The following is a 19,670-nucleotide window of genomic DNA, read 5'->3' as shown; positions in this document are numbered from 1 at the left end:
ATTAGTCCGAATCGAGGTGAAACATGTGATTTCACACATGTGACGTGTAAAATAAGTTGATGAAGATGCTTGATGCTTCACACTACATGTCTGATAACCAGAATGTGCCCAACTATATCTGACATTTCTTTTATCGGTTTTCGACAAACTTTTAAACAATGTTCCTGAATCACTGCATCAGTATCACGCCAATAGTTTAGATAATCTAAGAGTGTAAATACATTTTTTCACACAAAATCATTAACTGGGCTGCTAGATAAACTGTGTGAAAATGAAAGAAAATCACTGTAGCTTCAAATGGAAATGGTTTGCAATAACTTAATGATCTTAATGTTTTAAACCTTTCTCCTTTCTTTCATCAGAAAGAATGTAAAACATGTATGCTGGGTATATAATTGTTATACGATATATATTAAAAAATAATTTCATTTACTTTTACACACTTTAAGCACTGTATTGCATATCACATTTTTAGCCGATACCATGCAGCCTTACCGTAATTATGCAAATATTATTATTTATTACATTTATTACAGCTCCACAGTCGAAACAGTGCATTTCTAAACAAAATGCCTTCAAATTTGTAAATGCACAGATAAACAAAGGTGATGCATAATAGAAATACAGACCCCTTCGGATGATGTAAAGAACACTGGTTCAAGGCTGATCCTGAAGAACCTTCTGTTTCAGTTCTTGAACACTTCAAAAACATTTAAACAAAACCAACAAAATAATTTTAACCGATTTAAAATATTTTAGATTTAACTGTATATGTAAGATTTTATTAAAAATGATAACACATAAATAAAAACTGCTTTTGGACAAGTGTATCTTGTGAAGTGGTCTATATGCTACATCAGGACCGAACAATGCACTTTTACAAGAATGTTCATACAAAAATACGGACTTTGTTCACATAAGTTTCAAAGGCTGCTTTACATCAATAATACAGAAGTGTCAGAACACGGCTAAAGATAAACTGACATAAACCATGTTATGAGAAAAATTAAGCCGCTGATGGAAGGGAGAGCGAGAGCGAGAGAGAGTGGTTTATGGTTTTTGTCTGTGGAGTCAGTGTTTAAGTGAGTACTTGACCTTCTGCCTGTCTGGAGGATCTGGAACATGTTATTGACTCCCATTTTCCCTTGAAACCCAGAGACCTGCGTTCACCCTCTTACTGCCTCTTCCAATATTCACAATCAGCTTTAGTTTAACTCCGGTCTGTTTCTCCTACAGCGGATCAAGCCACATTCTCACATTTCAGCGGAGGAAATACTTGCAGGTTTCAAAGTTGGTTTTCCTAAGCTTGAACTGTTAATGGGTCCAGAAAGGACCTCGACCGTCCCGTCACTCTGTGACTGTGTCAAAGCAACATCGGGAATTCATATAAACATATGGAATTTATGTATTAACACGTGCCAGATTTTTTCTTGGCCACTTCGAGGGCAATAATTATTGTGATGCTGTTCAACAAATCCTGTGTGTTGGCTTTATGAAATGAGAGAGAGAGAGAGAGAGAGAGAGAGAGACATTTCTTGGTAATTCACAGCTTAAGAGTGCCACCCTGTGGACAAAGCTGTTATTACAACTAAAGATTTGTTATGTAGACCAAGTTTGTTTCTGATTTACTTTGACAAAACGATGAAAGAAGAGTTTCTTCAATCTAAAACATATGCGCAAAAGTTTGAATGTTGGGATTTTATGCAAATAAAACTGCATATTGTAAAATGTCTGTATTGATAACATAATTTTATTTAAGAATTGGTGCTGACATAAAATCATTTAGAAATTCATTTAATTTGGTCTGAACTACTAACAAACTAAAGATCAAAGACTAAAATGTGTCTTAGTTTGTTCCTTTTTTGATAAATCATTCAAGTATTTCTTCGCAAATTTGCAAAAGGCGTAAACTGTTAGAAAATAGGACAAATAATCTCTCTCTCTCTCTCTCTCTCTCTCTCTCTCTCTCTCTCTCTCTCTCTCTCTCTCTCTCTCTCTCTCTCTCTCTCTCTCTCTCTCTCTCTCTCTCTCTCTCTCTCTCTCTCTCTCTCTCTCTCTCTCTCTGGTCAGGTTTTATTTGTCTGCCAGCATCGTTTTTTCTTTTTCAACTGACTTTCAATTGTTTTCTCGCCAGATGCGTTTCGTGTTTTTCTCCTCCGCGCGGCCCTCGGGACGACGTCTTCCAGAAGCCCTGCGTCTGAAGTCACATGTTGACTTGAGCAAAAGCTCGTCGGGGTCGAATCTCTGCCCGTACACGCACAACCGTGTAAAGATCACCTGCCTGCCTTTCTCAAGTTAAAAAGTCCAAAATAAAAGCAACACGGAGCTGTTTAAATTAGCCTTTCCCCCTGTGACCTCAAATCAAATGAAACACAACAGTTGGAGTCCAAACAAGTTAAAAGAACGTCCTTGTGGGTTTTATCCACTAAAGCTATAGTAACAAGAACAACCTTCTCAAAGGCTAAAATGTCCCGGAGGTGCAACACTCAATAAAGATTTGGCTACTTAAGAAGGTCGAAACAGCGAGCCATTTAAGGGCTTGACATGGACCCAGCTCGCACGCCGCTTCCACCATCGCTCATACTGAGCTAATGCAATTCCTCGCCAATGTTCTCGCCGGTCTGCGCCTCTGATACGTTTACGCTAATGTTTGATGCAAATGACAAATGCATCTTCATCATCTGCGTTCACGCCGGATCCCTGGATGCTCTTTTACTCACTTTCACACAGATCTTTCATTAAACACAAGTTCGTATCGTGTCATGTTATGTGTGGAGGTCTATTGATTGCTGGGGGCGGTGTAAAGACAGGGACCCGGGCGGACATCCGTTCTGACCTATCACGGTTTTACTGCTTAAGATGTTAAAGGTGATGGGAGTCATATTTTGGAGTTAAAATACTTCTATCCGCAGCTTAATATGAAGGGACACCTGCATGTAAAGCGTTTGTAGGTTAAAGGGGTGGTTTCTCATAAAAGGATTAGCTTAAACCAGGATAAGCTTAAGACATATTTAAATTGTGTTAAAGAACATTACTGGTGTGCATCTTGAGACGAAACAATCTCACTGATTTTTTAAGATATGCCAGTGTATGTTGTTTTCGTGTAAGACGCCTCAAACATTTCAGTTTTTCTGGGACTATAGCTTAAGCCCTGTCCGGGAAACCGCCCCAAAGAGTTTCCAATTGGAAACTGTGTATTCAACCTATTGACATTATTTCTTCCACAGAAAACAAAATCATATATTGTTGATATTTGTCGGTATTCTGATAACGCCGGCAACCACTCAACAACCACAAAAAGATTGTTCAGTTACCAACATTCTTCAAAATATCTTATTTTGTGTTTTGCAGAAGAAAGAAAGCCATATAGGTATGAAATGACTACAGATTTTTTGAAATAGCTTATAAGTCCAGCTTTGTGATGTTATCCAAACATTACTTCCTTTGTTTGAGTATAACAAAAGAGTCAAACTCAAACAATGACGCGAGTTGTCAGGAATCTTTTTTAACAGTTAAGTTTTCTCAGTAAAACGACTGCTTTTAATCTTTCATGTACTATTAAGTCATTTGCAAATATTTCACAGCAATAATGAATCATTACAAAGATACGTGTTTTATTCAAAATAATCACATATCGGTCTAAAGTTCAGAGCGACAGGGCCGTTTCACATTCTGACTCTAATGAAACATGAAACGAGAAAAAAAAACACCCAGCTCGGCCTTCAGTCAACATCTGAGAGACGCCGGTCTCACCTCACATTACCAAAGCCCACCTCGGTTACTTTTGAAGACTGTCAAAATGATTCAGAATAAGCTGAAGCAACAGACTGAAGCAGGTTCGTCAGTTACAGTGTGTGGACCTCGGCTCTCCTGAGACTCAAACTCCGGCCTGGCCTCGTGACTTGCAAGTTTCCGAAACTTTCTGTAAGAGAAAAACTCTCAAACATTCAGACAAAGCAACGTGTGAGCACACGGCAAACATTTGGATGAATCGCTTGCGAGAAGTTGGATAATGGTTCCGATTCACCTGCCAGATTATTAGAGTTTTCAAATTCAGATTTAAAACCGATAGCTTTGCGAATTGGATGAGAAACGCATGAGAGGCGAGATAAAATCTCCACGCTTTTATTGGAACATTTTCCACTCGAGCAGCTGTTTATCTCACCCTTCAGACTTCGTAAACATTCAGAGAAAAAGTCCCTACTTGTACCGATTCATCTCTTACATTTTGAAATAAATCACATAAAAAATGCCATTTACTACTGATTATTTCTTTTTCCATAGGAAACCCATATATCAGATTATAAATCTTCCATATTCTGTTTTATATTTGATATTTTGTATATGTGGTATCTCAATTATTATTCCTAGTAGACAATGAGATTAAATGGAGAGCAAATGAAAAAGTCTGCTGTGTCTCAGATATTTCTCCTGGGAAAAATTGCCAGAAAATGTGTCCGTTGGAGTTTCAGAAGAGACGACAACAACGTGTCAAACTGAGCTCAGGTTCGTCAAGTCTACAATCTCAACATTATTAAAGATAATTCAATAAATAAGAAAATGTACTAAAATCCAGATTATTCTACATTCATTTTACACCTCACTCCATGTATTTAACCTCAGCCTCGTGTGTTTTGGCTTTTTATTTCTCATAAACAATTTTAGGACCAAGTACTTTAATGAAACACACTGAGATCAGCTGTAAGTAAAGTAAACTCACTCAAATAAGCATTATTCACATTCAACAGATTTACGCTTGTATAACGTAACTTTTGCGCTCTCGTGTTATACTTATTCAAACGTGTCTCATCTACTAAATTTTCCTTTGTTCGAACTCTCTTCCACAACAGTCACAAATCCGCAGAACAAAGAGACAATTACCCAGCTCTTGTACTGCCGGCCTCAACTTTTACAGCATGCTTTTTGAAGTGGCTTTTTTATTTTGTTTGTATTCGTGCGTCGGATGACAAGCTTTGTTTGCTGCTTGTCGACTCCGCATTTGAGGCTGTGGCACCACGATTACAAGCTTACATCAAAGTTCCTCTCTTCCTCGGCATCCCTGCCCCGCCAGATCCCAGAGGAGCCGTCTGCGCTGACAGCCGCTGCGCCTTTCCATGCGACGCCGTGCGCCCCTGTGCCAGAGAGAGAGAGAGAGAGAGAAGAGGCTCTTCAGACTGAGGACTCTACAGGTTTTGCTTCATGGCCTTAAGCACTGAGGTTGTTCTCTTTGTTATGACTGCCATGCAGGAGGAGATAAAGTTGACGGGAAGCTTCCAGGCCGACACGTTAATCTGGTCATCCCCCAATCCTCTCGCTCCCCCAGCCCTGCTTCAAGTCATGTCGCTAAATCCCCCGTATCTCCCTCCCAGCCCCGCGGCTCTTGTGAGCGAACAATGGCCTCTTAGCGGGCCTTGGACGGCCGCCCAAATGTTGCCTGTATGCCTTTTGCTTTTGCTGTCTCTCTCGGCCCTTTGTGACAACGGCAGGCTTCCTTTGGTTCCGTGGCGCTAACTTGGTGGGCCCCTAATTTGCGTCTCGAATGTGTATTTTGGCGGAACAAAGTGGGACGAGAACACAAGGCGGAGAGCTGCTGCGAAACCCCTAAAACACAGCCGACACGCTCTTAAGATTTCTGAAAAATACATCCAGAGTAGAGCGACAACACGCTCAGATATCAAATTATTCATGCGGCTAAAAACTTGCAAAGCATCTCTTCAATGAGACTCGCTCCGACTGCAGCGTCACGTCGTCGGCCAAACGCTTGTCTTTTTTCTTTCTCTCCTAGGTGTAAAAGAGAGGTAAAAGATGACAAAGGGGCCGATCCGGCGTGTCTGCGATGCGGAAGGACAGTCGGGGGAATACGGCACCGCTGGGTCGTGTCATCTCCTCTGTCAAACGCTCTCCTCAAATCTCATTTGAATGCTAATTATTTTGGTCAGTTTATAAACGATAGATCAACCCCGTGTCTCCGTTTCTCCACTACGGGTGCCCGGATCTTGAAATATCGTCCCGGGAGACGGAGAATCACCTTGCTTTCTATCATGTCCCCAGAATCGGCTTCTTTCATTATACAGCACATGACCTATCAGATATTCCTGTTTCTACTGGAACTCGGGCCTTGTTGGCAGCCATCAGTGAGAAATGAAAAAGCACAAAGCTTGTTTTATCTTCCTCAGTTGCTCTTCGTAGCTCTGTTTTCCGCTGTCTGACACTCTTTCTGTGCTTTTCCCCAACGGATCGGCCCGATGTCTTAAGAACTCACGATTTCTTTCGTTGTTATTTACTGGTTTTTTCTCTCTCTGTCTCTTTTCCTCTAGAATGAAAACACTGTATGAAGGGGTTACAAAAGAAGCTGTGTTACAAGACACAAACACTGGGTGAGCAGTGACACAACTGACAACAACTAAATCATTGTCATTATAGTCAATAAAGCACTTTACATCTACATGCTATTTTTATATTACATTATAAAACGTTGCCTTCTATGGACAGTTATATACACTAGCGTTCAAAAGTTTACAATCACTTCATTTAATCTTATTTGAAATTATTTTGTGAAAACATAATCATTTCTATAATTGAAACGTGTGGATTGCAATAAATGAGGAGACAAGAGACGGAGATGCGTCGAGTCAACTTTCCTCTCCACTTAAAAACAATAAATATAAGAAAAGCGAGTCAGAGTAAACTTCCACACCAAAAACAACATCCCACCCTTAAAGGTACAGTCCCTTGGTGAATGTCTCTTTCAGCTTTACTTGTGGGTCACCACAAATGGATGATTTGGACTGAATAGAGTAATGAAGAAAAGGCAGGCAATAAGAGCCCCACACAGATGGGAACTACGTCCATAAAAAGCATCACGGGGTACAGGGTGAGACCTGAACAAACTGGCTGATAAAATGCCAATTCTGCAAATAAGGGCAATACCTTTCTTTAGTCACAACATACAGATTTTTCTTTTGCTGAGTTTTTAATTTTTCTGCAATCTAAATAAATACAGTACGAGTAAGGAATGAATAAGTGATACTAAACTTTTAAAAGTTGGCTATACATACAAACATATTTACATTTAGTCCTTTAGCTGACGCTTTTATCCAAAGTGACTTACAGAGAATTAGGAAACAACAAAGCGAAATGTCACAGCGGCAATAAAACAATAAGTGCTTACACCAAGTTACTAGTTTTCACAAAAGCCAGAACAATACCTGTTGACTGAGAGAAAGATATTCATACATAAATATAACATGTGAAACCTTTTGCAGTATCACAACAAACATGAGATTCCATATACAAACATATAAAATGATATCACTGCTGTCGTTCTGAAACCTTGTATTTCCATGTTTCGTGATTTTAACTTTTTGTCATAAATCATTATTATTTGGTCCTCAAAGTAAAAGCGACGCAAAAGGTCATTTGTGCACGTAAGTTATTACGACTATACTTCACGTTTTAAATTTAAGCTCTAGCCATTGTGATGAAATCGACCGCATGCCGTTTTGTGGAGTCAGATAAAGACTCATTTGTTTTTGCATTTGTAAAAATATTAAAAGTTGAATAAATGTTTATGGATTCAAAGATATTTAAAGAGCATCTAACCCCAAATCCCACCCCAAACCAAACCACTTAGCATTTAACACAACACGAGAGTTAAAGTACAGTCACATGTATTTATTCCATAAAATGAACAAAACAGTGTAAACGCATTACAAAGTCTTTGCCAGAATTAACCATACTAACCATAACTTTTGCCGTGCTAAAAACTGCCATGTTCCCACTCACACTACCTCTCTCAGTGCACTATGAGAGACTACGAGCATTACTTCATGTAAAGCATTAACATTTTCAACAAAAGTGACCTATATGACTAAAATGTGCAGAAGCACAAAGCATATTGAGAGACATTCCGTATCCCACAATATAACAGTCACATTTATTGTGGCACACTGCATACACTTTCACATGCTGTTAAAAATAGACAGCATAAGAAGTTGACAAATAATGTGTAAATGTGTCACACGGTGTGGCAGAACAAATCTAGAAAATATATGATAAATGATCTTCATTGTTATTTTATATTATAAATATGAATGATGTAAAATACTATATTATGAACGGTTTGATTTCTAAATGTTTACTTGGTCACACCATTGGACACATGTAGGCCTTCGGTATTCGTCAACTACCCATAAACATAATACACTTTTATGCTTTTATGAGTTGAAACAACTAAATCTAAATAAAATGCAAAAAAGCCATTCATCATAATTATTGTTGTCATTTACAAGCAAACATTAAATCAAAGATCGCTGAAATTAAAAACTTCATTAAGTATCTGGATAGCTGCTATGTCGTTGTAATCGATGACCTTTCCCAGCTTCTTCAAGAGCCCCGATAAAAGATGCGATTTTGCATCACTTGTTTACCATCCTGTTTACAAAAGTATTTCAAATCAACTTCTATTGTCCATCTCCCCGAAGAAACGCGCGAAGACGCCGCTCATTCAGCGGGACAAAAGCGCAACCTTTCCGCGCCGCAGGACGCGGAGAGAATAATCGAGGTCTGCAGCCGCGGCCGAAGTCTGAGGAGACTTTCGGTCGGTCTCCAGACGGCCTTATCGCTCTCCGCCGCTGTGGCATGCAACCAGAGCGCAACAAAAGTCATTCTTCAGTCATTGTGCCCTCCAATTGTTCGAGATAAGTGCGTTACGCGATGGAGGGTTTCAGGGAGGACCCCATCTCCCCAGTAGCAAGCGCGCAGACGCGCAGACGCGCACTCGCTCCATCATTAGCGACGCGGGCCCTCGAACGGCACTTGACTTTGTGCCATCTGAATTAGTGGCTTCTTTTCTTGTTGTTTTGATGGACAAATGCGCGCTTTCATCCTTGCATACTTAAAGATGATACCACGAACTGGCAGACTGCGCTATTGTTCTAGCGAGCGTTAATTCAACGCTGCGCCTGCTCGCTCGCATTCATCCGAGTCAAAGGAAAGGCCGCTCCCAATTTAAAGGCGTTTATTAAAATTCAGACTAGCCATTACACGGCGGAGCGCCGAGAGAAACGGAGGAAAAACGAACAAGCTGGTTAATCAAAAGTTAATTGTACAATTTTCATGTAGATGAGCGCGCGGCACATACACGACTCCCCGCTCTGCGATTATTGGAAGAAATAAAGGAGAGTTGTAGAAATGTGGTGGGACTCTGAGGCCGGTAAACAATCAGGCTGAGTTTAATTTGCGGTAAACAAAGTGATTATCCACCGGGGGTGCGAAAGGAGAGACTAAGGTTAAATGAAATTTGCAAATGTACAGATACGAGGCGTTTTGTGTTGGAGTCGAGCAATTACAGAAGCGGTTTAATGAAGCAGGGTCCGGCGTCGGGGGAGCCGTTCCGACTTCAGACGACCTACAAGCAGTCACACACTTCTAAGGAGCATATTAGAGCGAGAACTTTAGTCACAGAGAGAGAGAGAGAGAGAGAGAGAGAGAGAGAGAGAGAGAGAGAGAGAGAGAGAGACGAGCGCAAAGACGCGCAAAACGCGCACTGTATGTGCGCCAGAGAGGCAGCGCGTGTACTTTATATCGAATAGCCAGTGTCGGGGAAAACATCAGAACTAAGAAAAAAACACTCCGTTTTTTTCTGTTTGTTATATAACACAGCATCTATCAGCTCTGAAGAAGAATTATTTTGCCTAAATTCATCCACAAAACTCGAGTAAGTAAATGGCGACCTTTTAGTGTTGATAATAGGGGAGCACATCCATCTGCTTTCACATGGTGTTCAGGAAACATATGAACAGATCTATAGTTTGAACCAACATCTCTATCCACACTTTGTTGTAGCTCTGCAAAGAATCCGATTGAGTCAAAACACAACATTTTGCCTTTGTAGGCCTAGTCTAAAGGGAGCGCTATAAAGGATGTTGAGGTACCAATAAGCAACAGGTGTGCACAATCTGCACTACGTATATGGGATGTTTTTTTTAAAACAGATACTAAGTAAAATGTCATCATTTGCAAGGTGTGCAAGAAAATGGTCACGAATGGTCACACAAGCACAACCAATATTTTACATTACAATCACTTCAAACAGCTTTTACACGTTTTCAAATAAAATAGAAAACTGGTCACAAGGCACAAAGTCTTCATTTTACTGTAACAGGGGCTAGTTGCACAAGATGGTGCCAGTGAGCCTTTTGCGACGCCAGGGTCGGCAGACTCATTTCCGGTCGTATAACACAGTTGTTCTGGCTTATCGGAGTGCTCAGCAATGTAAAGAGGATCTGTCATATCGCTGATATACTACTTGAGTTTTTTAATCTAAAAATTTTTGGCCAGTCCAAAATAATCCTTTTCCCGTACAGTATTGTACGACGTGAAATTAATCTGCCGACTCTGGCGTCCCAAAAGCTCACAGGCGCCGTCTTGTGCAATTGCCTACGAAATATTTCATAATTCCATCCAAATTACGCCTTTTTTAACTGCAGCAAATCATTTTTCGAAACAAAAGCAAAGATATCAAGAAATATTTGAGAGAGGATACAAGAATCACCATCACGCAATCCTAACTTAAAGTTTTCGCAAAACATCTCCAAGCTTTAACTCACCCCACCCCAAGATATACTGAATAATAGAAAAAATCCATTAATTCGGACCACCAGACCTCTGAATAAGCTCATATCCACATAAACAACCAGTTCACTCATTACTGTTATTCGAGGCATAAACCTCAAACTGCTTGGTTGTGCAAATTAAATTTCCTTTCATCTTACAACACAGCTTCATTTGTTTTAACTGCATTTGAACACACACTTTGAGCCGTGGTCCCGTCGGCAGAGCTCAGCCCCTTATGCCCAGCTCTATTAGGGCCCTGGCTCTCAGCTGGGCTCTACCAGAAACAAATCCACATTTTCATTCAAACCTCCTGCAGTTTCTCCTTTTTCTGGGTGAAATTAGAAAAGCACTTTGCAAAAAGACATGCTGAGAAAAGTGGGAGCAGAAGTTTGGCAACTTTAGCTGAGTAAGAACAGAGGCTCCGGGGATGATGAAAGTGCTTATGAGTAATTCTTATTGATGAGGGTTTTGTTTTTATTAGCCAGTTTCTTGCTGAATTTTATGATCTAAATTTGTGATGGTAATTTAGGGGGAGACAGAAATAAGACAGAAAATAACAACAACATTCTCATGTAGGCCTACTATTTGCGTATGACATCATCACGTTGCGAGGAACTTATACACCGATCAGTCTGCAAAGCGAGCAGCTTATATTTTGTGTATTTGTTCTCCGTGATGTTGTATATGTGTGTTTTGGTAAAGTCAACACACATTTTATTTGATGCGAGGATCGTAAGTCGTGCTGTGTTATCAGCGCTATTAGGCCCGATTTTTTCGCGCGCATATTCGTTTCTCTGTTGAGTTCTTACAAAATACAAATATATACTTGACAAAATTATTAATACATAAAAAAAAAAAGCTTTATCGCTCGAAAGAAAAACAACTAGCAAATGTATTGCTTTTAATAAAAAACACGATGAAGCGATTTAGGCGCGATTCACAATTCGCGTAAAAAAAATCGCGAGCCGCGAAGCACTTCTAAAAGTTGAACTATTTCCATCTCGATGTGGCCAAGAAAAATGTGTCTACATTTAAAATAAAAAGAACATTTATAAAAATCATAATAATGATAATAACAACAATATTTATTAACAACAATAGCAATTAGTGGTATGAATTGTAGTAGTATTGTGAACCACCGGACAATAATTATGACATTATATATTCATTCATTCATTATTTTTAAGTATAAGTTTAAGTAGCCTGTTAAAAAAGCAAACTGTGATAGTTTACATTTTCGATCAAATATTATTTTAAACCTTATCTATATTTGATTCACTTTTGATACTTAATGTTATTTAATATAAACATATATTCGTACACTGGCATTTAGTTAAAAAGTGAATTTATCCTACATGAACTCATCTTATTCAGTGCTGCAGTCGGGAAAGGGATGGAAAAAAGAAATCTTCAAGGTCAGTAAGCTAAACTGGTTTATCATTATCAAGAATAGATGGCCAAGTGAACTGACTGTACTGAATATACAGGCCCTTCCAGTAACACACATGTCCACCAGATGGCAGCAGTTGCCGTTAATGGAAAAATATATGGTTTTGTAACCTTTGCATTGTGAGCAAAGAAAAATATTTTCCCATTTTATTTACTTCACAGCTATAGAGCAGTGTAGGCATTACTTTGACATGAAATAGTGCTAACAGGCATCTCCTGAAATATGTGCCGTGTATTCTATACGTTTACATTAAGTCATTTAGCAGACGCTTTTATCCAAAGTGACTTACAGAGAATAAAAGGAGCTATAAAGCGATATATCATACGACATATCATTTGCATGTACGTTGAAGTTATGACATGGCATTTTGATATAGTGTGATTTTAATATGATTGTTTATGACGTATGTGTTTAAAAAGTCAGGACAAGAACGTTTCGTTATGCATTTGTTCATTTATTGGAAATCATTGGCCCTCTGCAGGCAACTATCAGTCATGTATGTTTGTGTGCTTTATAAACCTGTGCAGCTTTTCTCAGTAAATTCTCAGGGAGACGGGGCAAGATCACGAGACATACACATCTCTATCTGCTCCGTGTAAGATCATCTCTAAATGCAAATTCTTCCAGATTTTTCAAGGTAAATATTTTTGTGCCTTTCTTAAGAACCACTAGCCACATTCTCTAAAACTCAAATAATCTCACACAGCCTCTTCATTTGATGGAAATATTTGCTGCTTTAAAACCAAAACGTCAACAACATTCACATTTGCGATGGCTGATAGGGACAATGTTAAAGACAGGGATTAAAAACAATGCTTTGACACAATGAGATCTCTCATAAAACAACTCTGAATAAATAAAACCGTACGGAACGTTCACATAAATGTCTGATCTCGCAGGTTGTCCTGTCTTTAAATACATCACAGCTACAGCTTAACAAATTCCAAACGACTCTTCGAAAAACAAATAAAAATAATTCGCTGAACAAACAAACAAAGACAAACGCTATTTTACAATTCAAACAGGATCTGGAAGGATCTGTTGTAATAAAAACAATTTGAGACCAAAATAAAATAAACCATTTAAATATGTTATAAAGAAGACAAAACAATTTACAGTTTTTAAAACTTTAGTAGCCTTAGTACATTATATTACAGATAGATATGTTTTTTTTTAGTAACATTGAGGAGAAGTGCATAGCAAAATAGAGCGGAATTATCTTTCAGTCGTTGTAGAAAATCCTGATCGACCGGCGTGTAAAAAAGCATCCAACGACTCAAACATTTAAGGCAGATTAGATTATTTAAAATTGGCATAGTCTGAGAAAATGTCGACAAAGTCCTGTACCACTCTGTAGCAGAAATCATACTGCTCCTGAGAACACAGAGAAAGACAGAGAGAGATGTGGGATTTAGTCCTAAAATATTATAATTACAACCAAAAATATCATAGAGATTAATTTATTTGATCATTTATATTCTATACAACATTCAATAATAAATAAATAGCACCTATAATAATAAAATGACTGTAGATCGTAACAAATAAAAGATGAATTAAAATCACTTTCAGCCTTCCTTTGTTTTAAGATAAAAGCGGCCACTAAGAGGAAACGTGCACAGTCTTACTACAGCAACAGCACTATGTTTTTCCTGAAACTATGATTGATTCATTCTGTGAGAAAGTTTAATGAACTGACCACCGTCTGAACCATGTGTGGCCGCTGCATTCGTAAACTCTTCACGGTCTGAAACACGTCCAGCAAACCTTCTGCTTTCACACGCTCCAGAATATTACTGAGAGCGACAAATGTACCGGTCCGTCCTGCTCCAGCGCTGTACATCACACAAACACACACGAGTCAGGCATGACATTCATTCAGAAAGGGACACTGTGTGTGTGTGTGTGTGTGTGTGTGTGTGTGTGTGTTACCTGCAGTGCACCACTATGGGATGGTTGCCTGACTGCTGCTGTTGTTTCTGAACGGATGCAATGATGTCAATCATTCCTTTACCTTCAGCTGGGATGCCGATCTCCGGCCAGCCGTGGAAATGAAAGTGTCGAACTAAACGTGTGTGTTTGTCCTGTCAGAATCACACACAGTGATCAGTTAAACCATCAACACACATGGCGATCAGAAATCTTGTGAAAGATTCATCATTTGTTTAGTATAATCGAAAACTTGACATGGTTTACAGAGACAAAGAGTTTGACAACCAGGGGGCCTCAAAATGACTTACAATTGTTTAAAATAAAACAAAACAAGCATTATAATAAGCGAAAACAATCATTTCTCAAATGTCTCAAAGATCGTTGGCTCCAACCACCCTACCACCTGCCCACTGGATCCCATCCCCACCCATCTCCTCCAGGCCATCTCTCCAACGGTTGTGCCTGCTCTGACCCACATCATCAACTCTTCGCTCACCACTGGGACATTTCCCACAGCTTTCAAAGAGGCCCGCATCACACCGCTTCTAAAGAAACCCACCCTGGACCCTACACTGCTAGAAAACTACAGGCCTGTCTCCCTTCTTCCCTTCATCGCCAAAGCCCTGGAGCGAGTTGTGTTCAATCAGCTCTCCTCCTTTCTCATGCAAAACAACCTCCTGGACAGCAATCAATCTGGGTTCAAGACCGGTCATTCCACAGAGACTGCACTGCTCTCAGTCATCGAAGCCCTGAGACTGGCAAAAGCATCATCCATGTCTTCTGTGCTCATCCTACTGGATCTGTCTGCTGCCTTTGACACTGTCAATCATCACATCCTCCTGGCTTCTCTCAGTGCTATGGGTGTCTCTGGAATGGCGTTGCAATGGTTTGAGTCCTACCTCTCGGGTAGGTCATTCAGAGTATCCTGGAGAGATGAGGTCTCCGCGTCCCAACAGCTCAACACGGGGGTGCCACAGGGCTCAGTGCTTGGACCGCTACTCTTCTCCATTTACATGACATCCCTCGGCTCGGTCATTCAGAAGCATGGCTTCTCCTATCACTGCTATGCGGACGACACACAACTCTACTTGTCATTTCAACCGGACGATCCGACGGTCGCTGCTCGCATCGCGGCATGCCTTAGTGACATCTCGCTTTGGATGAAGGATCATCACCTGCAGCTAAACCTTGCAAAAACGGAACTGCTTGTGATCCCGGGCAACCCAAAGATTCACCACAACCTTGCCATTCAACTAGGCTCATCAACGATTACACCGTCCAGCACAGCCAGAAACCTGGGAGTGGTAATCGATGATCGGCTTAACCTCACAAGTCATGTTGCCAGCACCACCCGGTCCTGTAGATTCATCCTCTACAACATTAGGAAAATTAGACCTTTCCTATCGGAGCACTCTACGCAAATCCTAGTCCAGGCTCTTGTCCTGTCCAAACTGGATTATTGCAATGCGCTTCTGGCTGGACTTCCTGCTTGCACAATCAAACCTCTCCAGATGATCCAGAATGCGGCGGCAAGAGTGGTCTTCAATGAACCGAAGAGAGCGCATGTAACTCCGCTCTTCATCAGGTTACACTGGCTCCCTGTTGCCGCCCGCATAAAGTTCAAGGCTTTGCTCCTGGCCTACAAGACCAACACCGGATCTGCACCATCGTATCTCCACTTGCTAATGCAGATCTATGTTCCTGCCAGATCACTGCGGTCTGCAAAGGAACAACGACTAGTGGTACCATCCCAAAAAGGAAAAAAGTCACTCTCCCGTACCTTCACTGGATCTGTTCCACATTGGTGGAATGATCTACCTGCTGCTACAAGATCAGCAGACTCGGTTGCCATCTTTAAAAAACACCTAAAAACGTATCTCTTCCGTCAACACGTTGCTGATTGAGTTTTTCCTAATTCTCTTCCCTTTCCTTCTTAAAAAAAAAAAAAAAAAAAAAAAAAAAAAAAAAATAATAATACTAACCTCACTATTCTTAGCTTTTATACTGTGCTAGGCTTTAATGGACTAGTTTGATGCACTTATGTATTTTCGTTGCCTATGTTGTTATAATTGCTTCCAATGTTTCCTCATCTGTAAGTCGCTTTGGATAAAAGCGTCTGCTAAATGACTAAATGTAAATGTAAATTTCCTTAGTGTGTTGATATCTGTTAATAACAGGTAACACTTTACACTAAAGCATTTATAAATGTGTTCATTAATGATTAATGAGTAATTTACAAATGCATTATGAAGCTGTTATAACTGCATGAATAAAAAGGGATTCTACTGAAGTACCTGCCAAATACTGAGCCATGTTTAACTCACATGTTATAAATGCTTAATAAATGTATTTACTCATTATGTATTTGACTCGAAAGCAGATTAATTATCATCTTTATGTTGTTTGCAATATAGGCTGTCAGACTGGACACTGTCGGGATGTTTTTCTTATACCTGCTCACTATTTGGCAGGCATTTCAGGAGATTCACCCTTTTTATTCATGCGGTTACAACTGCTTTATAATGCATTTGTAAATTACTTATTAATCATTAATGAACACATTTATAAATGCTTCATAAAGGGTACCTTAATGTAAAATGTTACCAAAAAACATATTTCTAAATATCAAGCTGCAGGAAAACTCAACTTGTAGAAATTGTCACATTTTGTTGAGGACAGAGAAAAAAGCAAATGAACCCTTAAACAAAATAGTTATTAATCTGCCGAAAAAAACATGGTCAGTACGCTTTTACTACAATAAAACACTACATTTTTAAAGTGAAGTTTACAGCAAAGCACTATTAAACCATGTTTTTATTCTGCACAAGGAATAGGAAAGCAGGACAGAAATGTAAACGCATATAAAAATACCAACATTCCAAACGTTGCTTCATTTTAAATCGTGCACAGAATCATCAGTAATATAAAGTAAATATTTTCTCTATAAATGTACACATACGAGCCGACCAAAACTCACCGGTCCGTATGTGAGCAGCAGATCTTTAAGACTAAACGTTTCACACAGTGTGTCTCCTTTAATCTCCACTGTGAAATCTCCATACGTCACTGAGTTCTCAGACGGCCAGTACTGAAGACACTTGTCCTGCAACGCACACAAGTAAAGATAAAGATGACACGATTTGCTCTGAAAGTCACGCAAGAGTGCTCGGATGGATTTGTGTAGTTTGTGTGTACCTGATCTCGCTCCTGTAGTTCTGTCAGCATTACGATCGAGTGACACTTCCACTCCCAAACCATCCTCCAGAAGTCCTCCACCGTGTGTGACAGAGGACCCTGCGTCGCGATGTAATAGTCCTTCTGTCTGTACCCCTGCAAAACACACACAAACGTCTATATAGAAAAAAACTTGGGTGTGTATAAACACTTATGAAAAGAGTGATTAAATACCTACATCAATGAAAGATGCGTTGATATAATCGGTGAACTCCTGACCTCTTTTCATCGACAGGATGACTCTGTTAAAGTCGTCTAAAAAACATTAAATGATGATTTTTATTCCGCGTGTGAGGAAAAATTTCTCGGGATTACAAGTAGACAAAAAGAAAGATTTAAATCATATTTGAAATGACATTAACGATTATTCAGCTTTTATTTAGAGTGATTTACAAATGACAAAACATTTAACATTTTGTCCAAGAAACGAACAATAAGCACAGTTCACACAGCTCGTTTTACAATGAGGAAATCATAAGAATTAAATAAAACAAAATATAACATTTTATTTGAAAGGGAGCACAAATAGTAGCTCAGAAAAGTGTTAAAATATCCACCTTTTTTCAAACATACAGTCCCGCCCCAAACTCACGGCATTGGTTAATCTTTTATCCCACCCGGTCAGTCTTCACAAAGTGATTTTAATTCGTTTTTTCTTGCAGCTAGTGACACATTTCACCTCTAAATTGAGATTTGTATCAGTTTCTAGAACAAGATTTCATTTCTTTAATCTTCACAGACTATGTTAAACTCACATGGAATAATCTGAAGGACTCTGTTTTTCTTCATGTTGGCAGGAAGGTTTCCCGTCCGCATGTTTTCCTTCATGATACGCATGTTTGTGAGTTTCTAAAAAAAAAAACAGTCAATATAACCAGCTGAAAAATGCTTAAAATGTGAAGTGCGAATAAATATTCTTTAGGGGCGACGTCTCTCACCTTAAACTCCTCCTCCAGGCCCACGCGGTCAAGAGGTTCACAGGTGTTGTGCAGTTTATCCAGGTGACCCTCCAGAGAAGACACGTCGAGCTCTGTGTCCCCGTACAGAAAATATTCCAGAAGAGCTTGATAGACGAACGAGTACTGTAACTGTAACGCAGTACAGTATATTTATGATGTTGAAAAACATTAATAACAAAGCATATCGGATTGTCTTTATTTACCCGTTCGACGGGTAATTAAAGGACTTCGACGGGCTGAAAGCAGCTTATAGAAGTGATGTACAGAAATGTACTAAACTGAAAAAGAATGTATTGCGACCTCAGGAGAGTTCGGACAGGTAACACTGTAACAGTGGAAATAAACAAAACTCTGCTCACGTCTGTCTGAATAAGCTGTGACCTCTGCTCTCGGATCCGTGTCACAAAGCCAAACACGTCCACCTTCTGTTCTGCGTGCATCATGTCAATCATAGCGTCAATGACGATGAATGTTCCTGTTCTGCCCACCCCAGCACTGAGACAGAAAGAAAAAATAATCATATGAATGACACTTACACATCGTTACTGTCATTAATGATGTGTCCGTGAAAAATAAGTGCGAAGTAAAAAATTCTGACCACCAAAAGCGTGCAAATATTTACAAAAAGAACACAGATTCTCTATTATTTCACTATTATGAAGACGAGATAAGCTCTGAATGTGAATGTGGGTGAATGCATTCATCCATTTATCTTCCAAATGTGAGTTTCATTTCTTTCCAAGTCAGATGGTATACCAGCAATTTGGCATACAACAACATCTGGGGAACAATGATATACACACTATCATCAGAAATAGTGGGTTTAGGTCCTTTTTGTCATCCCTGTCTAATCTCAATCTGAACACTAGAGGGCAGGAGCGGCCAATCAACAACATGCACAATCCCTCAATAGGGCTTTTCACTGGACGCCCACACTGCATTTGGTTGTTTAGGGCACAAGTAGAGGACAGCAGGTCAAGACGATGACACACAGACTAAAACTCAATCCACAAACGGTTTATTGTGTCATGAAACATCCATTGACCTTCATACGTTCACTTTACATATCCGACCAATCGGCAGCGAGATTCACGTAATTCAAATCACATGCTAATCACTCTGAATAATGTATATCTTTGTGTGATGAAATGAATTATGCATGCGTGACAGACACCTTCAGACTGACGCACGGGGGTCTGCAGGGTCTCCGAAATAATGAGATAGAAGTTATGTCAAATTTGTCCTTTGTCTGAAAGTTTCAGCTCACATGCATTTCCATCGGACGGGTTATTGTGAGTGTTTATGAGGTCTTTCTTCAGTGGAACACGAGAGAAGATATTTTGAGAAATGTCTCGGTGGTTTTGCGTTCATACAATGGAAGTCAATGGGGTTCAATGTTGTCGGGTCACCGACACAAATGTCGTTTTTGTTTTGTTTTTGTGCACATCAGGGTGAATGAATGATGAAAGATGTTTCAT

The 19,670-nt window shown here is 39.6% G+C and overlaps 1 protein-coding gene across 7 annotated transcripts in view; it reads right to left on the bottom strand.

Annotated features, from left to right (window-relative positions):
* Positions 1-12,503: 12,503 nt before the first annotated feature.
* Positions 12,504-19,670, bottom strand: part of ptprea (protein tyrosine phosphatase receptor type Ea) — a 56,265-nt gene continuing 49,098 nt past the window's right edge. For all 7 annotated transcript variants that reach the window (XM_079476833.1, XM_079476834.1, XM_079476831.1 and 4 more), the window contains 9 exons: positions 18,552-18,687; positions 18,172-18,321; positions 17,989-18,082; positions 17,412-17,488; positions 17,195-17,329; positions 16,977-17,102; positions 14,000-14,151; positions 13,767-13,902; positions 12,504-13,441 (listed from right to left, as the gene is read on the bottom strand). In XM_079476833.1, the coding sequence (XP_079332959.1) occupies positions 13,367-13,441; positions 13,767-13,902; positions 14,000-14,151; positions 16,977-17,102; positions 17,195-17,329; positions 17,412-17,488; positions 17,989-18,082; positions 18,172-18,321; positions 18,552-18,687 (1,081 nt within the window). In that variant the 3' untranslated portion in view covers positions 12,504-13,366. The remainder of the gene's footprint in view (positions 13,442-13,766; positions 13,903-13,999; positions 14,152-16,976; positions 17,103-17,194; positions 17,330-17,411; positions 17,489-17,988; positions 18,083-18,171; positions 18,322-18,551; positions 18,688-19,670) is intronic.

Source organism: Barbatula barbatula (genome assembly GCF_947034865.1).
Source record: "Barbatula barbatula genome assembly, chromosome: 16".
Taxonomy (NCBI): Eukaryota; Metazoa; Chordata; class Actinopteri; order Cypriniformes; family Nemacheilidae; genus Barbatula; species Barbatula barbatula.
The sequence above is the reverse complement of the archived record's forward strand: the minus strand, read 5'-3'. Positions and strand labels throughout refer to the sequence as shown.